This window comes from Pipistrellus hanaki (assembly GCF_964339955.1).
Source record: "Pipistrellus hanaki genome assembly, chromosome: 10".
In the NCBI taxonomy this organism is placed as follows: domain Eukaryota; kingdom Metazoa; phylum Chordata; class Mammalia; order Chiroptera; family Vespertilionidae; genus Pipistrellus; species Pipistrellus hanaki.
The window spans coordinates 22,905,696-22,922,829 of record NC_140512.1 but is presented as its reverse complement, the minus strand read 5'-3'; the positions used below and the strand labels follow the sequence as shown (position 1 = coordinate 22,922,829).

At 34.4% G+C, this 17,134-nt stretch overlaps 1 protein-coding gene across 1 annotated transcript in view; it reads left to right on the top strand.

The window, feature by feature from the left end:
• Positions 1-17,134, top strand: part of SEMA3A (semaphorin 3A) — a 182,424-nt gene that overhangs the window by 86,498 nt on the left and 78,792 nt on the right. Inside the window, exon 5 of the mRNA XM_084897076.1 lies at positions 15,051-15,144. Coding sequence (XP_084753202.1) covers positions 15,051-15,144 — 94 coding nt within the window. The remainder of the gene's footprint in view (positions 1-15,050; positions 15,145-17,134) is intronic.

Sequence of the window (17,134 nt, the reverse complement as noted above, 5' to 3'; positions counted from 1 at the left end):
AGGTGCCCCGATTTCGGAGACTGTGCAAGTGGCTGGCCTAGGACCCAGCACCTTCCTGTGGTCTCAGCTTGTGCTGCAGTGATTTAACTCCAGTCCTGGAGAAGGGACTGGCCCAGTCCACGACTGTAGCAGTGATGGCAGTAGCTGTATCAACAGCAGCAGGATTTCTGCCTGTGGTGTTCATGCTCCGTTTCTATGAAAGTATCAAGCAGAGCACACTCAGGCAATTTACAACAGCAACAGGGGGAAGAGAAACAAGGAAACAGCATTGCTCTGACCTCTTCTCTGATGTCACGCAGCTGCTTGTTTGGGGGAACCGGGGCAGTGATAATGTGCCCAACGATGGCAAAGCTACCAAGCAAGCACTAAAAGTGTATGCAAGGCAAGTAGTCTGGCCTGAGCATACATTTAAATGACAGGTGTACTTCTCTCTTCCAAAACAACCAACGGGGTCAAAGCCTCTGACTAACAACCAGCTATGTCTTCCTGAGAACCCACAAATATGCATCTTTTATTTCTTTTTTTAAATGTATTTTATTGATTTTTTATACAGAGGGAGGGAGAGGGATAAAGATCCAAAAACATCGATGAAAGAGAAACATTGATTCAGCTGCTTCCTGCATACTCCCCACAGGGGATGTGCCCTCAACCAAGGCACACGCCCTTGACCTGAATCGAACCTGGGACCTTTCAGTCCATAGGCCGATGTTCTATCCATTGAGCCAAACTGGTCAGGGCACATCTATTTTTTTGTATGCCTTATTTATATTTAAAGGGGAAAGGGGGTGTAAAATATTCATGGAGAATGACGGCCTTGCTTATTTTTAAGAAGTAAGGAAGGTACAAAAATTGAGAGTAATGTGACAGGATGCATGAGATAAAATTAATTTTGTAATGTAAGTAGTTCAACAAATGTATTACATGTTTTTTTTAATTGTTTTTCTTCTGGTAAATGTTATTGGACCTTTGTCTGCAAAAAATATCATAACTTCAAAATGCCCAGGTATACTATCATTGAGAACATTTAGCACACAATTCAGAATATTCCTCAACTTAGTTCCTCTCCTATTTCTCCTTACTTGATCTTGCGGCAATTTGTCATTTCCATTTGTGTTCACTCGCCGCCCTCTCGCAGCCCATGAGTTACAGTGTTTCCCCAGCACAGTGTCTAAGATTTTACGATCAGTTTCAAAGCTCTGTGTAATGGGATATCCTCCTACTTCTATGTTCTCATTTCCTAGGACACCCCCTCTCATCCTCCCTTTGGTCCTTCTAAACATCTACATCGTCAGCCCATTGATGCAGTTAGCCAAAAAACACCTCATTCCAAATGTAGCCTCCTCCCTCACTACCGGTGACATATCCTTAATTCCTCACACCCTCCAGAAACCCACATCGGTAGGCATCTCCTAACATAGACATTTTCAGGTTCAACATCCTGTAACTTTATTTTTTCTGATGGCATTATCTCTGACCAGGGATAACGACAATGAATATCAGCTTACACGTCGGTTTTCAAACTACTTGACAGTCTGTATCTATAAAGACAAAAGTAATTCACTTATGCTTGAGACCAGATCTCTACCATATTTACCTCCTGTTCAGAAATTTTGACTTAAACATTAGGATATTTGAGGCAAATGAGTGTTATGTCTTTTTATTAATCAACTAGAGAACTGTCTAATTTTTCCATTTTTCCTGAAATGTACTACCTTGGCATTGGCAAAAATGAATGTCTCCAAATATAAGCATAGAGTTCTAATATATGCCATATCTGAGAGTGCAAAATTAACAAACAGGAGACTCAGCTCAAATTTCAGGGGGGGGGAAGGTTTTCTTTTTTAAAATAACAAAATAAAGCAGCTCTCTAAAGAAAGTGTTTTTGCATAAATCAAATAAAAAATGCTAGATTTATTCCAGATGATGTAGTTATAATTGTTTATATAAAAGCAGAAACTGTCTTCTACCAGTGAGATTTATTTATAAATAATTAATGTGTTCATTATAGTAGATTTGAAATAATGACTCAAAAGTCAACTCAACATGTAATATAGACTGTCTCTATTCTAATTAATGTGAAAGCAAAAGAAGCCATTCAGGATCTGAGTACTTCTCTGAGGACTGATCTGCCTATAGAGTTCAGTAGTCACAGCCTTAAAGTTCAACTTTTAGGATTCTGGATAATTAATTTAGTTGTAAATATGTGATATGGTCAATACATTTTCTAATAAAGAGGAAACATATTGTTAAACAGCAGTGAGTATATGGATCAATTTAATTATAAAAAAAAGACTAAGTGAAAAGCAATGGGGATGTATGACACTATGACAACGTTTCAATTTGCTTTGAGTGGCTTTCCCATTTATTTCTTAAAAAATATATTTTATTGATTTTGTACAGAGAGGAAGGGAGAGAGATAAAGAGTTAGAAACATCAATGAGAGAGAGTCATCGATCAGCTGCCTCTTGCACACCCCCTACTGGGGATATGCCCTCAACCAAGGTACATGCCCTTGACCAGAATCAAACCCGGGACCATTCAGTCCCCAAGCCGACGCTCTATCCACTGAGCCAAACCGGTTTCGGCTTTCCCATTTATTTCTGTTTTTAACCATAATTCACTGTTAACTCTCATAGTACCTCCATCATGAGATGAGAATATGACTACAGCCCTTCTGAGGAATTTCTTATTTATTTATTTGAAATAAATCTTTAAAATGGTGAATATCAGATGATAAATGCAATGTATTTGATGGTGATTAAATTACAGTGCTTAAAGGGTTACAAACTCAAATGCCCACAGTGACCATATGGGTAACATATAGAGATGAAAGGAGAACACAAAAAAGAAAAAGGAGAAAAAGTCCTAAGTCCCATGAAAGGCATTCAAATCCAAGATTTCAAAACCCCACGTCCAGGAAATAAAGGGTCCCTGTGGGCCAGATTCAGTCCAAACACTGCCAATTTAAACATTTACTTAGATTATGGGATACGGAGACCCTGTTTTGTTACTAATGTGCTGCATGAACATTATATAAAATATTAAAAATAGAAAATATCAAGAAAAATAGGAAAAATATCCAAAAAAATTTTAAAAACAAAATTTTAATGCATTTCCTTTAATTTTTTTTATTAAATATAGTTGTTCCATTACTACATATTGCTTCCAATGACTTCACAGAAGTATTAATTCTAGGAACAGTCAGACTTTTTTATCGGCGACTGGTTGAATCCTCAGATTTTGGTAATAACAGGCTACTGCCACCAATCCCTTATACATATATTGTACATACAGAGGAGTGACTGTATTATAACATATTTAATGTAAGCATCTATTTTAACACCCACATTATACAGTTTTGTAGATATGCCATTGCTTACTGTTCCCTTCTTATTGGCATTTTCTTTGAAATGTATCTTTATTGTTGAAAGTGTTATAGATGTCTCCTTTGTTTATTTTATTGTTCTCCCCTTGACTGCCTCCACCCTGCTCCTGCCCCTCATAGGCCTTCACCACATTATTTATCTATGTCCATGGGCTATGCATATATGCATGTAAGTTCCCCCTACTCCCCACATTTAAATATTTTTCCAGAATTCTAAATACCATGATGAACCCCTTCTTGCTTTACATTTTTTTCTTTTGTATTTGTATGTATTTACAAGAGCAAAATAATTAAGATGAAGGTTATGGATACTTTATGGATCTTCCCAAGTCCCAAATTATTCTCTAAAATCTATATCCTCACCAAGAATTACCAGGATTGTCTCTTTTCTATAGTATCTTTACCTAAACAACAATTATTTTAAAAATATTTGCTACTTTGCTGAAAGAAAAGCTTATACTTACATTCTCTGATTATGACAACACTTGAATGACAAGGCTTTGCTAAAACAAAGCTTAATATAAATAAAGTGTTAATTCTCTTGCCATCATTACTTCCCAGATGGTATCTATTTAAAAATCTTAAAATGGAAAGGAACCATAAAAGCGGATTCTAACTGTTCTCCAGTACATATGCTCCTTTGTATTGACATACTTACATTGATAAAATTTCCCAGAGTTTTCTAATCATGGGTGTTTACAAACACATTTATAAAAAGAATTGGTACATGTAATAACTGTACTTTCAAAATTTAGGTTAAAAAGCACTCTGATGCTATATGGAATTATAAGATGGCAAATAAGAGTTACTAGTTTTTAAATTAGAAGACTTAAAATTAAATGGAAAGATCGAGTGAAATGTTCCAGTTTTTATTTTTTGTTGAGCATAGGTTCACTCTTTGAGCTTACTTGATCAGGTCTCACTGGGGCAAAACATTAGAGTAAATTGTTCAAGTTCTGGAACTTCTCATTCTAGCCAATATAGAATATTTTTCTTTCATTGTTATATACCTTGGGAGTTAACAGGCATTCATAGCTGAATAATTATACCATGACAGGTATGTGATATCTGCATAAACTCAAATTAAGCTCTTATTAAACTATAATCTGCATGAAGTCTGAACACATATGCCTTCTCTTTTCCTCGGTTTATACTATTAATTTTAATGATGACAAAAAGCAGATGAATTATGTCACTGTTTATTTGGGGAATCCAGATAAATTCATGTCCCTTAGATTTAGAGGGCAAATACTATTTAACCCAGCTGTATGAATTGTATGTATGTGCATACTGTTACTAGAAGGACAATGAATAGAGTAATACTAACTTTTCACACACTTGAATGCACAGTGACTTCATATTTTCCTGAAAATAAAGTTATAAATTAGGTAATTCCTTTTACTTGTCTCTAAACAGTAACATAGTCATTTCCATTGCAACGTTGAGTTAAGAAATATTCTCTCCAACATTTTAATGTATGATGTGTTTATAAAGTAACTTGGTTTTGTAAATCAAGCACACACAAAATTAGAGTTTTATAATTCCTCCTTTTTTATAATTCCTGGATACAGGTTATGTGGCTCTGCTATCTACTAGCTGTGTGACCGAGGCAAGTCCTTTTTCCTCCCTCCTTGTTACTTCATCTACAAAATTAGAATAATCATCCTATTAGTGTAAGGATAAAAAAATAAATGCCAATAAGCAATTAGCTGATGATTGCTTAAGATATATTACCTATTATTATCATAGCAAATGAGTTATCAACATGCTATCGAAGCAGAGTTGTACCATTGACATTGTATTTATGATAATTAAAATGATAATAAACTAAGTTTGAATATGGCAATAGCATGATACCCTGTTAATATACATTATGGTATTTAACTCTTGAGGCAATACTGTGGAGTGTTTTTATTTCATAGCTAAGAATATTAACACTTGAGTGATTTAAAAACTTGTTTTAAAACATATAATCAATAGTTGGCACACTGGGTCATAGAATCTAGATTTCATAGTTCATAAACAATAATATTTTTACTGCATATACTTCAAAGGTCAAATAACAGGAAAATTCTGGGTCACAGAAAAGCCATGTAATCTCTAGAGACCAATTTCAGAGGTAAGATTCCCACTATACTAAAGCAATGCTTGAACAGACACAATAAAAATGGAAATCAATGAAGCCAGGGGGCAAGCATCTCTACTTAGGTTCACACTGGAGATGAACTTAATGGAAATCTTGTCTGCCCTGATAATGTTATCCTTATTTCCATTTTTGATCCTAAGAATTTCTCAGAAACAAAAACTGTATCTGTATTCAATTTAAAAAGTCTGCTTGAATTCATCTAGAGATTGGTCATATGTATCATGAATATTTTTTCTTTAAATTCTTTATTGCTCAAAGTATTAAATGTTTCCTGTATATTAAACTATATATATATATATATATATATATATATATATATATATATATATATATAGCTGGAGTATTTTTATTATTCAATTTAATAGATAAAATACATTTTGATCAAAACAGTTATGATATAGTGGGCTTTGTAGCTATACTTCCTGAGGAACATTTCTTTGCCAAAGTATATATTTAAAAATAAAATAGTGGCAATTATTAAGTATAATAATTATAATTATTGCTTTAAAATATTTTAGCTTCAAACAACTACATTTGGATTGAATTTAAAACCAAATATTATAATTATTCTACATCTAAAAATACTCAAAACTATAAGTGATTACGAAAGGAAGGTATTGGTAATATACTCTGGCCTTACAGGTATAACTTTTCCTTGAACTTACTTTTAATGAATTTCTTTTTTCATCAACAATCACTTACTTGCCTAACTTTTATTTGTTTTATTGTAGGGAAACATAAAATTTTAATATGATATGGCTTATACCATAGTTAGACCTGAGGCAGGCCTGATACCTTATAATCAGGACAGAAAATTATACTTGCTCTATTCACATAGCATTATTTTTTAAATTTCTCAGAACTCACTGATGAAGACCAGGTTACATTTCCTTTGTATCTTCCCGCAATGGTGTATTGTTAAATAACTATTCCTGACAGAGTAATTTTTTGAAGTTTATTATTCATAATTGCTCCTATATTCCTTTGAAGATCCAAGGACTCTTAATAGCTCACAATTTTGAAAGAACTATGGAAAATACGCAGATTCCATCCAGGCCAGGAAACCCACGTTTGAATGATTAGAATAGCAGAGAAATTGGGGCAAAAGTTTAATAGCTGAATTTGTAAAAATAAAGTGAGTTCCAAATATTAGTGTGTAGAGAATGAAAATAAAAATGGGTTGAAAAAAATCTGGAAAATCTCTATTATTTATGTTCAAGGAGGGGGACAAAGAACAGCAGAAGCAAATGTTCAAGGTCAGAGTGAGAGTAAGATAGAATCATTTCATGTTAGAAATGCAAAGGTCTCTGGGGAATAACTAATTAGGAACCTCTTATCGTGACTACATGAAGTCAAGAAACTCTAAAGATTGCTTACATATTATATTTTCATCTTTACACTTATTTAGAACTTTCTAATTTATATATTTTCTGAAACATTAAGATGAATGTTAATTGATGCAATAAGTACATATTGAGCTGTGACTATGTTATCTTTAACTTTCATGGGGAAAAATTAATAGATTTGTTGGAATCTCAATAGGGATTCTGATGCAACAGAAGTTAAGAAACATGAGCTACAAAGAAGCTAAATGATTTAACCAAGTCACAACATGCAAAATTCCTTTAAACCGTGTAAGACCAACTTCCCTCCCTCTCCAGGTCATGGCAATAGTTCTTTTCCTGCCACCAGGCTTGTATGTCTCTAACCCATCCTACACATCACTGTCAGATCCATCATAATATTACACTTCTTTGATGCTATTGTTCTCCAGCTAAAATTATCACCGTGTCTCTGGCACCTTCTGAATACAGACTAAATTGCTTATTCTGGCACAGAAAACTTTCCACAGTTTGATTCCAAATTTACATCCAGTCTTATCTCTTAATACATGTATATATTTTCACTGTCTAAACTGAAGTTCATGTTATATCTTAAATATGAATTACACTTATTGTTGAAGGGCTTTTGATCATGCTGTTTCCTCTAGATAGAATAATCTGCCTCCTTGCTTTTCTCTGTCTTCTCTCTATGAGCTCCTCTAACTCTGCACCCACCATCTACGTGCGCACATGCACACACAGAAATACTCATCTCCCACCAAAATATTTCTTTCAAGAACTAAATCAAATAAAGCCTTTTACATATACTAAAGAGAAAAGTCTCCAGTTTTGAACTCCTCTGTTTCCATTTTCTACTATTTTAGGGTACATCTTTCATAAGATTCATGATATGCTTAAAAACGTGAATTTAGGAAGAGAAAGTGCTGTTATTAAATTCTTACTCTATCACTTATTAGCTTTACGTCTCTAAGTATTCTATATAAACTATTTCAGTTTCTCATCTATAAAAACTGGTATTATCATTATAAGGTTTTGTGAATATTGTCTCAGGTTATCAATAGCACTTTGCATGTTTTCATGTAAAGTATAATAGCTGCCAAATACTTTATAAAAATTATAATATCATAGGTAATATCATTATTCAATGTTGTTATAAGTCCTTATACACTTCTTGAATTAAACAATTACATACTTCACATTCATTTTCCAAACATTCTTACATAGTCATAGCTTAATATGTATTTGTTGCATCAATTAACATTCATCTTAGTGTTTCAGAAAATATATAAATTAGAAAGTTCTAAAATAAGTATAAAGGTGAAAATACCAATAAGTAATTATGTGTTTTGATAAATGGAAAATTACATCTGGCAAGCCCAAACAGCATCTCCAATTTGCTGTTATACTTGCTTATATCCCAGAGATGTTAAAAGTAAAAAATATATATATCAGGCAACCCAGTTGTAATGGAATGTGGGATACACAGGAGAGATATTGCATTGATCAGATAGATTTATTCTAAAAACAAATACTATGATAATATGTATCTTTCAATGAAGGTTGCTCTATTAAGGAAGGTAATTCATTAATAAGCTTAGTTTTAATAACTAGTGTCCTGGTGCATGGATTCGTGCACATTGAAAGGAAATTAATTAGAAGGGATATTTTAATATTGCTATTCCTGTCTTGCTTATAACAAGAAAATAGGATTCTACCAAGTGTCCTATCTACCTACTCCAAGACTTCTATGAGGATCAAATGAGATGAGGCACAGGAAGGCACTTCACAAACATTTGGTTAATCTGTAAAATGGCTACTAGTAAAAGCAAGTTGGGTTCCTGGGCTGAAGAAACTCTAAGGAGGCTAGTCACTAGGGAGAGGAAGCCGGGCATTGCTACATGATGTCATTACCCGTTGCCCACAGTGACCGTTTATGAGCTGGGCTGGGTGTGGGCCACATTTTGTGCCATGGGGTCTTGGCAGCCTGGTGGGGTGTCACTCCAGGGTGGTGTCAGGGCCTGTGTCCCACTTGGGGGAAGACAAGTGTTAGTTTGTTGGCTCCAGGTTTGTGGTGCTGTTCATTTTTAAACTAAAGGCCTGATGCACGAAGTTTTATGAAAGAATATGCCTTCCTTCCCCTGGCTGCTGGCACCAGCTTCCCTCCAGCACCCGGGACCTGGGCCTTCACTCTGGCCACCACCTTCCACCTTCACTTAGGCCCTGCTGCACTCTGATAGCTCCCTCCACTCCCATCCCTCCACATAGCAGGTGTCTCGCCCTACCCTGGCCACTCTGCTCCTGAGCAGGTACTGCTCAAAGGCCTCTAGTGGGTGGGGCAGCCACATCCATCTTTGTCACGTCGATTTGCATATTCCCTCCTTATTGGTTGTGGGTGCCACCATCTTTGTTGTGGAGTGACAATCAATTTTCATATTCTGTCTTTATTAGCTAGGAATGGCCAGTGCACAGGTGTTGAGCATCTGCCCTCTGGTGGTCAAAACGTGTCATAGCTACCCGTCAGACAGAAGGACACTTAACCTTTTATTTATATAGATAAGTGAAGAGTTACAGGACCTGATGAACTTTAAAGAGGAACAGGGATATGAAAGCAAAGGGAATGTAAGGTTAAATCCTTTGTCATTAGGTTTTATTTTTTATCTTTTATAATAAGAATAAACGTACCTTTGAAGGGTATACCAAGTATCAATATTATATTAGTAGTAACACATATAACAAGAAAAAGAGTAACGTATTTCTTGAAACTCACTTTAAAACTTGGTTTAGTATTTGAAATTTGTAGAACGACATCTACTGTGCAACCATGTTTTTACTGGTATCTGTGTCATATCCTTAAATTATTAGATCCTAGAAGCCAGGGCTGTGTCCTCCCAAATCCTTGGAAACAGTTTTTTATAGATCCTCTTATGCTTAATCATACAATCACTCATTTATTCACTGATTTGTCATTGGATCTTTTAATGTGATTTAGCTCATGCCAAGCTATATCTTACCATAGATAGAAATGTATTGAATTATATTTATCTCTTGCCCCCAAACAATTTAATAGCAAAATCAGTACACCTGCAATATTGAATATCAATGATGAAGGCAACAAATGTTAGAAGGAGGTATGAAGATGTTGCTTTGCAAGTTCTACGAACATTTTTTCTGCTAGGAAAAATCAGTGAACGTCTAGTGGACTGAGTGTCATGACCTAACCTTGAAAGTATGGGTAAAATTTGTATCTACATAGATTAGGCCGCAGGGGTCTTCAAACTACGGCCCGCGGGCCACATGCAGCCCCCAGGGGAGTCTGATCCTGCCCGCCAGGTTTTTTGGGCAGTGAGCGCAGCCAAGGTGTTACAGTAGGAATTAGTAGTTCATATAGTCCGGCCCTCCAGCTCTCTGAGGGACCGTGATCTGGCCCCCACTTTAAAAAGTTTGAAGACCCCTGGATTAGGGGAAAGTCATTCAAATTAAAAAAGAATAATATACAAGAAAATACAGAAAATGTATTTGTTCATCTGCACTATCATTAAATGTTGCTTAGCATAAACCCTGGTTAATAAAAAATCTAAACTAGTGTTTTTAGTATAATTCATGGACGTTTTCTACTATGATTATGATCTGATGGTAAGTTTTCTCTCCTTGGAAGCACATAGATTTCTGATTCTACTTTCTCCTGCTAAGATAATAAGATTCAGGATTAGAGCTATGTTGTCCAATAGGACTTCCATGACAGTGGAAATCTGTGTGTCTCTGCAGTATTGTACTGGTATTGACAAGGCTCTGTGACCATGGAGCATTTGGAGAAGCTAGGGTAACTGAGGAATGCGAATTTTAATTTTAACCAAGTAAATTAAATAGCCGCATGTGGCTCGTGGCTACAGTATTGCATATCACAGATCATCATCGAGTCACCCTTTTAGGAACTATAACTTTCAGGTGAATTGGATCCACGAAAGGATCTCCCTTAGGCAAAGTACACTATGCCCAAATATTTCCAATGAGATCCTATTACATCCCTTTTCTGCTGAAGTCAATAGTTTTATCCAGTATAGTCATTGTCTGTGTACTATTGTAATTAGGATATGCACAAAAGAAGCGAATAACTTATATCTACAGAAATTTCAGAAGACTTCTCCTAGGAAGCAGCTTTAACTTAACCTTAAAGGAAAGCAAGTTCACCTTGGGGTTGACAGCTGAGCAGGAGCGGGGGGGGGGGGGCGGGGGTTGCAAGGGAGAGGAAGAGGTTTCTAGCAAAGATAAGAAAATGCATGATATGACCAGGGAATACTGATAATTTAGTATAGCCGGAACTCAAGACATTTTTTTTTTGTGTGTGTGTGTGTGAAAAAAATTATATATACTTTTAAATTCAAAGTATTGAACTTTACATAATTTTTTAATAGTTTATCACCCAAATGTTCATTCTATAATATAGATGTAGGATTTTCTCACTCTTATCACTTTTAGAAACATGACTTATGTCTTAATTGTTACATAAAGCAATTAAAATTATGATTTTGTTACCTAACTTTATTACTTGGACAAGATTGGGATTTAGGAAATATATTGTCATGATGTCACCCATGGTTTATAATTTATAAGACTTTGGATTAGACATTAGCACAGTTATTATTTCCTCTAATGCCTTACCTCACCTCAGTCTAATAACATTCAGGAAATCCACAAGACAAAGGGGAAAGAGTGGTCTCAAAAGTTAAAAATAGTTGCCGAAAATTGATGCAATCATGTATTAAAATATGGCACAATCATTATATGATATGCTCATAGTATCTGCTAAAGCAATTAGAATCTATGCAGCTAGATTTTTGTTCATGTATTACTAAAAATGGAAACCATTTAAGCTCAAACAAGACATAAACTATGCAGTTTGTGTACATTGTTCTTGGGATATTTTTGTCTCGTTATTTGCATATGTGATCTATTTAATACTCTTTAATAGAAAATCCTTGAGTAGCAATAAGATTTCAAAAGGTCTAACAAGTAAAACTGGAAAGTTTTCTATGTGACATGTTATATATGACAACATAGGATGCTAAATATCAATTATATAAAAACAGAGTTCATTTATAATAAATTAATATCTTCATATATCTAATAGGTCTTACAAGATAACAGAAAGAGCAATATTTATGTCTCTTAATATCAATCCCATTAAATTTATCAGACATATTAAAAAGGTAGTCTTATTAATTGAGAATTTTTATACATGTTATATTTGCTAAGATTTTTAACCAAGCTTTTGAACTAGACTCCTGTTTAAATATAGGGAAGAACAATTTTCAGTGCATTTTCAGTGTTCAAAATATTCACATATATTTTAAATGCATGTCCTAATTTCCGATGATGAAAATATAGGCAGGGATTTCCACTGTGGCACAAGATATCAATCAGTATAAGAAAACATGATTTTATTGTGCCAACTACAAACAAAAACTGTAGAAAAGGGAAATTAATGAATATTTTCAAGGGCACACTAAGTATTACTTTATGTAATTTATTACAGTGAATCTTCACATTAACCTTATGAGTTTTTCCTATTCTCTATTTACAGATGAGGAATCTGAGCTCAAAAAGGTATAGGGATTGCCTGAGGCCCAGAGCTAATAAAAGGCAGAGCCAAGGAAAATACCAGCTCTGCCTGATTCCAACACCCTTGAACCCCATTGCTGTGTGTACAGGGTATAAATTTTACACTATGAACACTTATATGCGGGAAATTTCTTTTACTTCCCTATTCAAAACCAAATTTGTTTTTTCTAGGCTCCCAACTAACTAGGCTGGAAAGAAAATTCAAAGTTTTACCCTTCATAGAATCATATAAGAATATATAATAACTACATGGTAGATACCCAGAAATTTGGGTAAGAATTACATTTGAAAGGGGGTTGGGGGTGGGGAGAAAAGGAGAAGGAGGCCTGTTTGAATATATGGCCTGATACCATGACAGAGGATAGATTTTTCATCTTCTCTTGAACCATAACTGACAGGCTTAACCTCTCTTCCTATGAACTCTAATCCTTTACTTTGTAAATCAAATATTAAACACCAGGTTTGAAGTGCTTCTTGTCTACCTTCCCATTGTCTATTGACTTGGACACAAGATCCCAGATATCATATGTCTCATACTTTGAGAGATAGCTCCTCCATCTTTGTCAGAATTAGAAAATGCCTAAAGAGGACAATAAAGTTATAATATTTATGACAATGTTTTCAACCACACCACCAGTTCTCCTTGCTGCTATCTCTAACCTGTGATAAGAAAACATTTATACAAACTTTAATAATATTTTTATGATTTGTGGCAGCAGAGTATATACCTTTCACTAAGCATATTTATTTTGGATTAGTTCCTAATTTTTTATCAAAATACATCCAAATATTTCTGAAGAGGTTCATCTAAGCTTATTCTTAGCATTTTCCAATAAGTTTAATATTATAATCTTAATATTCAACTACCTGTAATAAATTTATATTGTAAACAAGTTTGTAATTCCATGACTAATATAACTGTCTTTAGGTAATAGTTCTTTCAAATTATACTAGGAAAATTTACAGTAATGATAATGTTTGTTTAATTTTCATATTCTTTGGTTGCAGTGATATATGAGTATTAATAGAATACAAATAAATTATATTTGATTTTTATTTTGCTTGATGCTTTATAAAGGCTTTGCTTAATTCTTTTAAATTTTCTCAATAAACAAGTCAGTTGTCCACACTGATTGTTGGGAACCTGTGCCTCAGAGATATTAAGTGGCGAACCAATCATTGGCCTAGCTGGATCTGCCTTTTAATACTGTCCTTGCACTACCACTGGGCACAATCCTGAAAAACCCCATAATTTACCACACAGTGTAAATTTGAGAATCCAGCTAAAGAACCGTCCTTGCCAGAGGATAACTAAGTACCAAGTACATGGAATCAGTAATTCCCACTCCCGATAATAAAAACGAGGATCACATTTTGTTTCCTTTTTATTTCACTCTTCCTCCCTAACCCAAATTAATTTTAAGCGTCATAATTTGAAACTCTGCCATTAGCTCCATCAGAAATATTAAATTTTAAAGTGTCCCATAAATGAACACCATTTACTATTCTAAAGAGATAGAAAATACTTTTATGTGACTACTAGAGAAATTGCCAAAGAAGCTATTTTATTTCAGCCTGTGGACAAGTTAATGCGTTTCTGGAAAAAAGCATGCATGTTCTGACCTACTTTATCCCCTCGTGCACCTGGTTCTGAAAAGAGTGCTCAGAAATGCATTCCTCCCCACCCCTCCAGCCCCACCCTTCACTCCCCACCCCCAGTCTACTATCACACAGAAGTTGCAGTAGCTCTACACATGACACCTTCTGAGAGCAGGGTCTCAGGCATGAGTTAGTCGCCACCTTGTTGAGGACTTCGTAGCAGTTCTTTCTGGAATACTTTCTCCCTGGGAACTTGTGCATATTTCTGTACTGGTCAAATATTCACTCCAGGCTCCGGGTTCTTGAGTCAGCTGAGAAGACTTCCCAGTGATAAAAACGTGTCCCCTGTGAGTTTGTTGTTCTAACGATACTACCTTCAGGCACACCTCCCAAAACATACAGTTTTACATTTCTCACTTAGAGAAAGGGATAAGAGTCGTTTCAGTTCTGATGTAATTTAAAAAATGCTTCAAAAGCATGTAAGCCCCAAAGTTGTAGGAATGACAAGAGTAGGAGAAGTGACTGCTATGGCTACTTAGCATTTCTGGAACATAAAGAAAAATAAGATAGTCTGTTTTATTCTAGGCATCTAATATAATTCATTGATTTTTTTTTCTCTTTGTGAAGGAATAAAAGGAGTCATTTAAAATGCTTTGCTTCTAGAGCCATTCGGCAAACCTGTGTGATAACAGGATCCCTCTACTCTTATCATGACATGTCTTGTCTTTAGATTTCATTCATACATTATCCCTTGAAACATGCTAGATGCTACCAAAAAAAAAATCACTGAATAAAGTAGATTTTTGGCTAGTAATAGCTAGATTTTAAATCATTCAGGTATTTTGACATCATTACTGTTTACATAAATAATAATACCCCATTGATAATGATCTTTCTCTGATTAACTGGCATGATGAAATAAATAAATAAATTCTATCCTTCTTTTTCTTATCTGTAGGACAACATTTTTAAGCTGGAAGATTCACACTTTGAAAATGGCCGTGGGAAGAGTCCATATGACCCTAAGCTGCTAACAGCATCTCTCTTAATAGGTGCGTAGTCGACAATCAATTAAAAAGTGAATTTTCTATAGATAATAACTAGATTTCATGCTATTTGTTATATGCCAAGATTATTGAACATAAATTAATTTAGGAGTATATGAGTTGAGATATTTTCAAATATTTTGAAAATTGAGGAAATACAAGTGCTCTTTTGGTGATTCTACTATGTAGACTATGATTCTTTGAAATGGTTTAATGGTATCTTTGAGGTTGCCGGATCAATCGCTATATACATCTCCACTAGAACTTTCAAGTTTTTATTTTGAAAGAATGGTTTTGTTTTTCATTTCATGAAAGAGGTGTTTAAACTAGTAATTTTGACAAATCAAAAAGAAAGAATAAAATTGTCTTTTGAATTATAGTTCTAAGATCTGTCACACTCTCAACATTTGGAAACTTAATCAGCACAATCAATCTAAATGGAGGTACGATTGGCAGAGACCTTATTGTGTCCCTTTGAGTTGATGAAGGCCTTCTGTATTCATCTTTTTTACTTTACATTTTCCACTCTTTTTCAAATAAAATAAAACATTTTACATACTCTTTCTACCCTTTTATCTAGTCCACCTTCCTTTCTAGTTTTTTCCCTTTCCTTTTTTCCTTTAGCATTGATGATGGGAAGTAAATGCTTAGCTAGATGTTGAGATGCTAGAAGTAGGAAAATAGACATAGGCAGATGAAGGAGAAAACATTAGTTTGTATTAAAAAATAATTTTCCATATTTTTTTACTACTTATGGACTAAAGTTAAATAAAACAAAGCTAACATCATTAAACAATTTTTCTTCTTAACTTTTGGTTATATCAAAAACCTAAAATACAAAATATACTTGGTCATTACCTTGCTCCTGAATATAGTTTCTATATAATCATGTGGAAATTATGTAAGTTGTTTCCTTTTTATAAAATAAAGTAATTATTTGATAACATAATAAAAATAATAGTGAAACTTTTCAAGTATAAAATTTTTGGTTGAAATTTGAATACTAAATCTGGATTTCTATAAAGTAAATTTGGGGCAGGCTAGTGTGGCTCACTGGTTGAGTGTCAACCTCTGTACAAAGAGGTCATGCTGTGATTCCCCTTCAGGGCTCGATCCCCAGTGAGGGCCATGCAGGAGGCAGCTGACCAAAGATTCTCACTCATCATTGATTATTCTATTTTCTCTCTCTCTTCCTCTCTGAAATAAATTTTAAAAAAATGCTTTTAAAGTATTTGGATTATTAGTTAATGTGTCAAAAGTTCATAAAGTTTTGCCAGTATTTTCCTTTTTAAAAATATTTTTCTACTCAACAAAATAGAACTAGTCACATTAACTACAGTATTAATGATAAAGATATATTTTTCCAGTATTCCAGTGTTCTCTAGTGTTTACTTCATAACTACATTCCACTGATCCCTTTCCTTTTAAGAATAAAACCGCTACCGCATGAATTATCTTCCTTTATTGCTTTTCAAATGTAGACAATTTCAGTCCATTTGATCCATTTATGGAGCATTTTAACAAAAGTTTAAGACCCGAAGAAGTGCAGCAAATGTAGCACACTTATAATTTTCCTATTCACAGATAGCCTAGTGATTACATGTGGCTGACTTCCTTAAGTGCACACACAGAAATCGGAGAAGTGTCTTAAACAAAGGGAAAGAATTCACCCTTGTTCAAACTTGCAGCTTATACTTATTTAAACTGCATACTAGAAAAAAAAGATAGATTTTCCTCAAAAAGCAGTATGTAAAATTGTGCCTCAAGCAGCTTTAATGTGTGGTATGTTTCTCAGTAGGGATTTGCTTGATTATTTATTTTAATATTCCATTGAGAAAGGATGATGACAAGTAAGTATTACATAGTTCATTTGGTATGCAACCACACAAAGTCCACAAAGGATATTAACTCCACAGTTTGCGTTTTCTACTAGAAATTCTTTAGGGGGAAAACACTGTATAGGTTCATGAAAAGGAAAAGGAGACGATGTATGGCT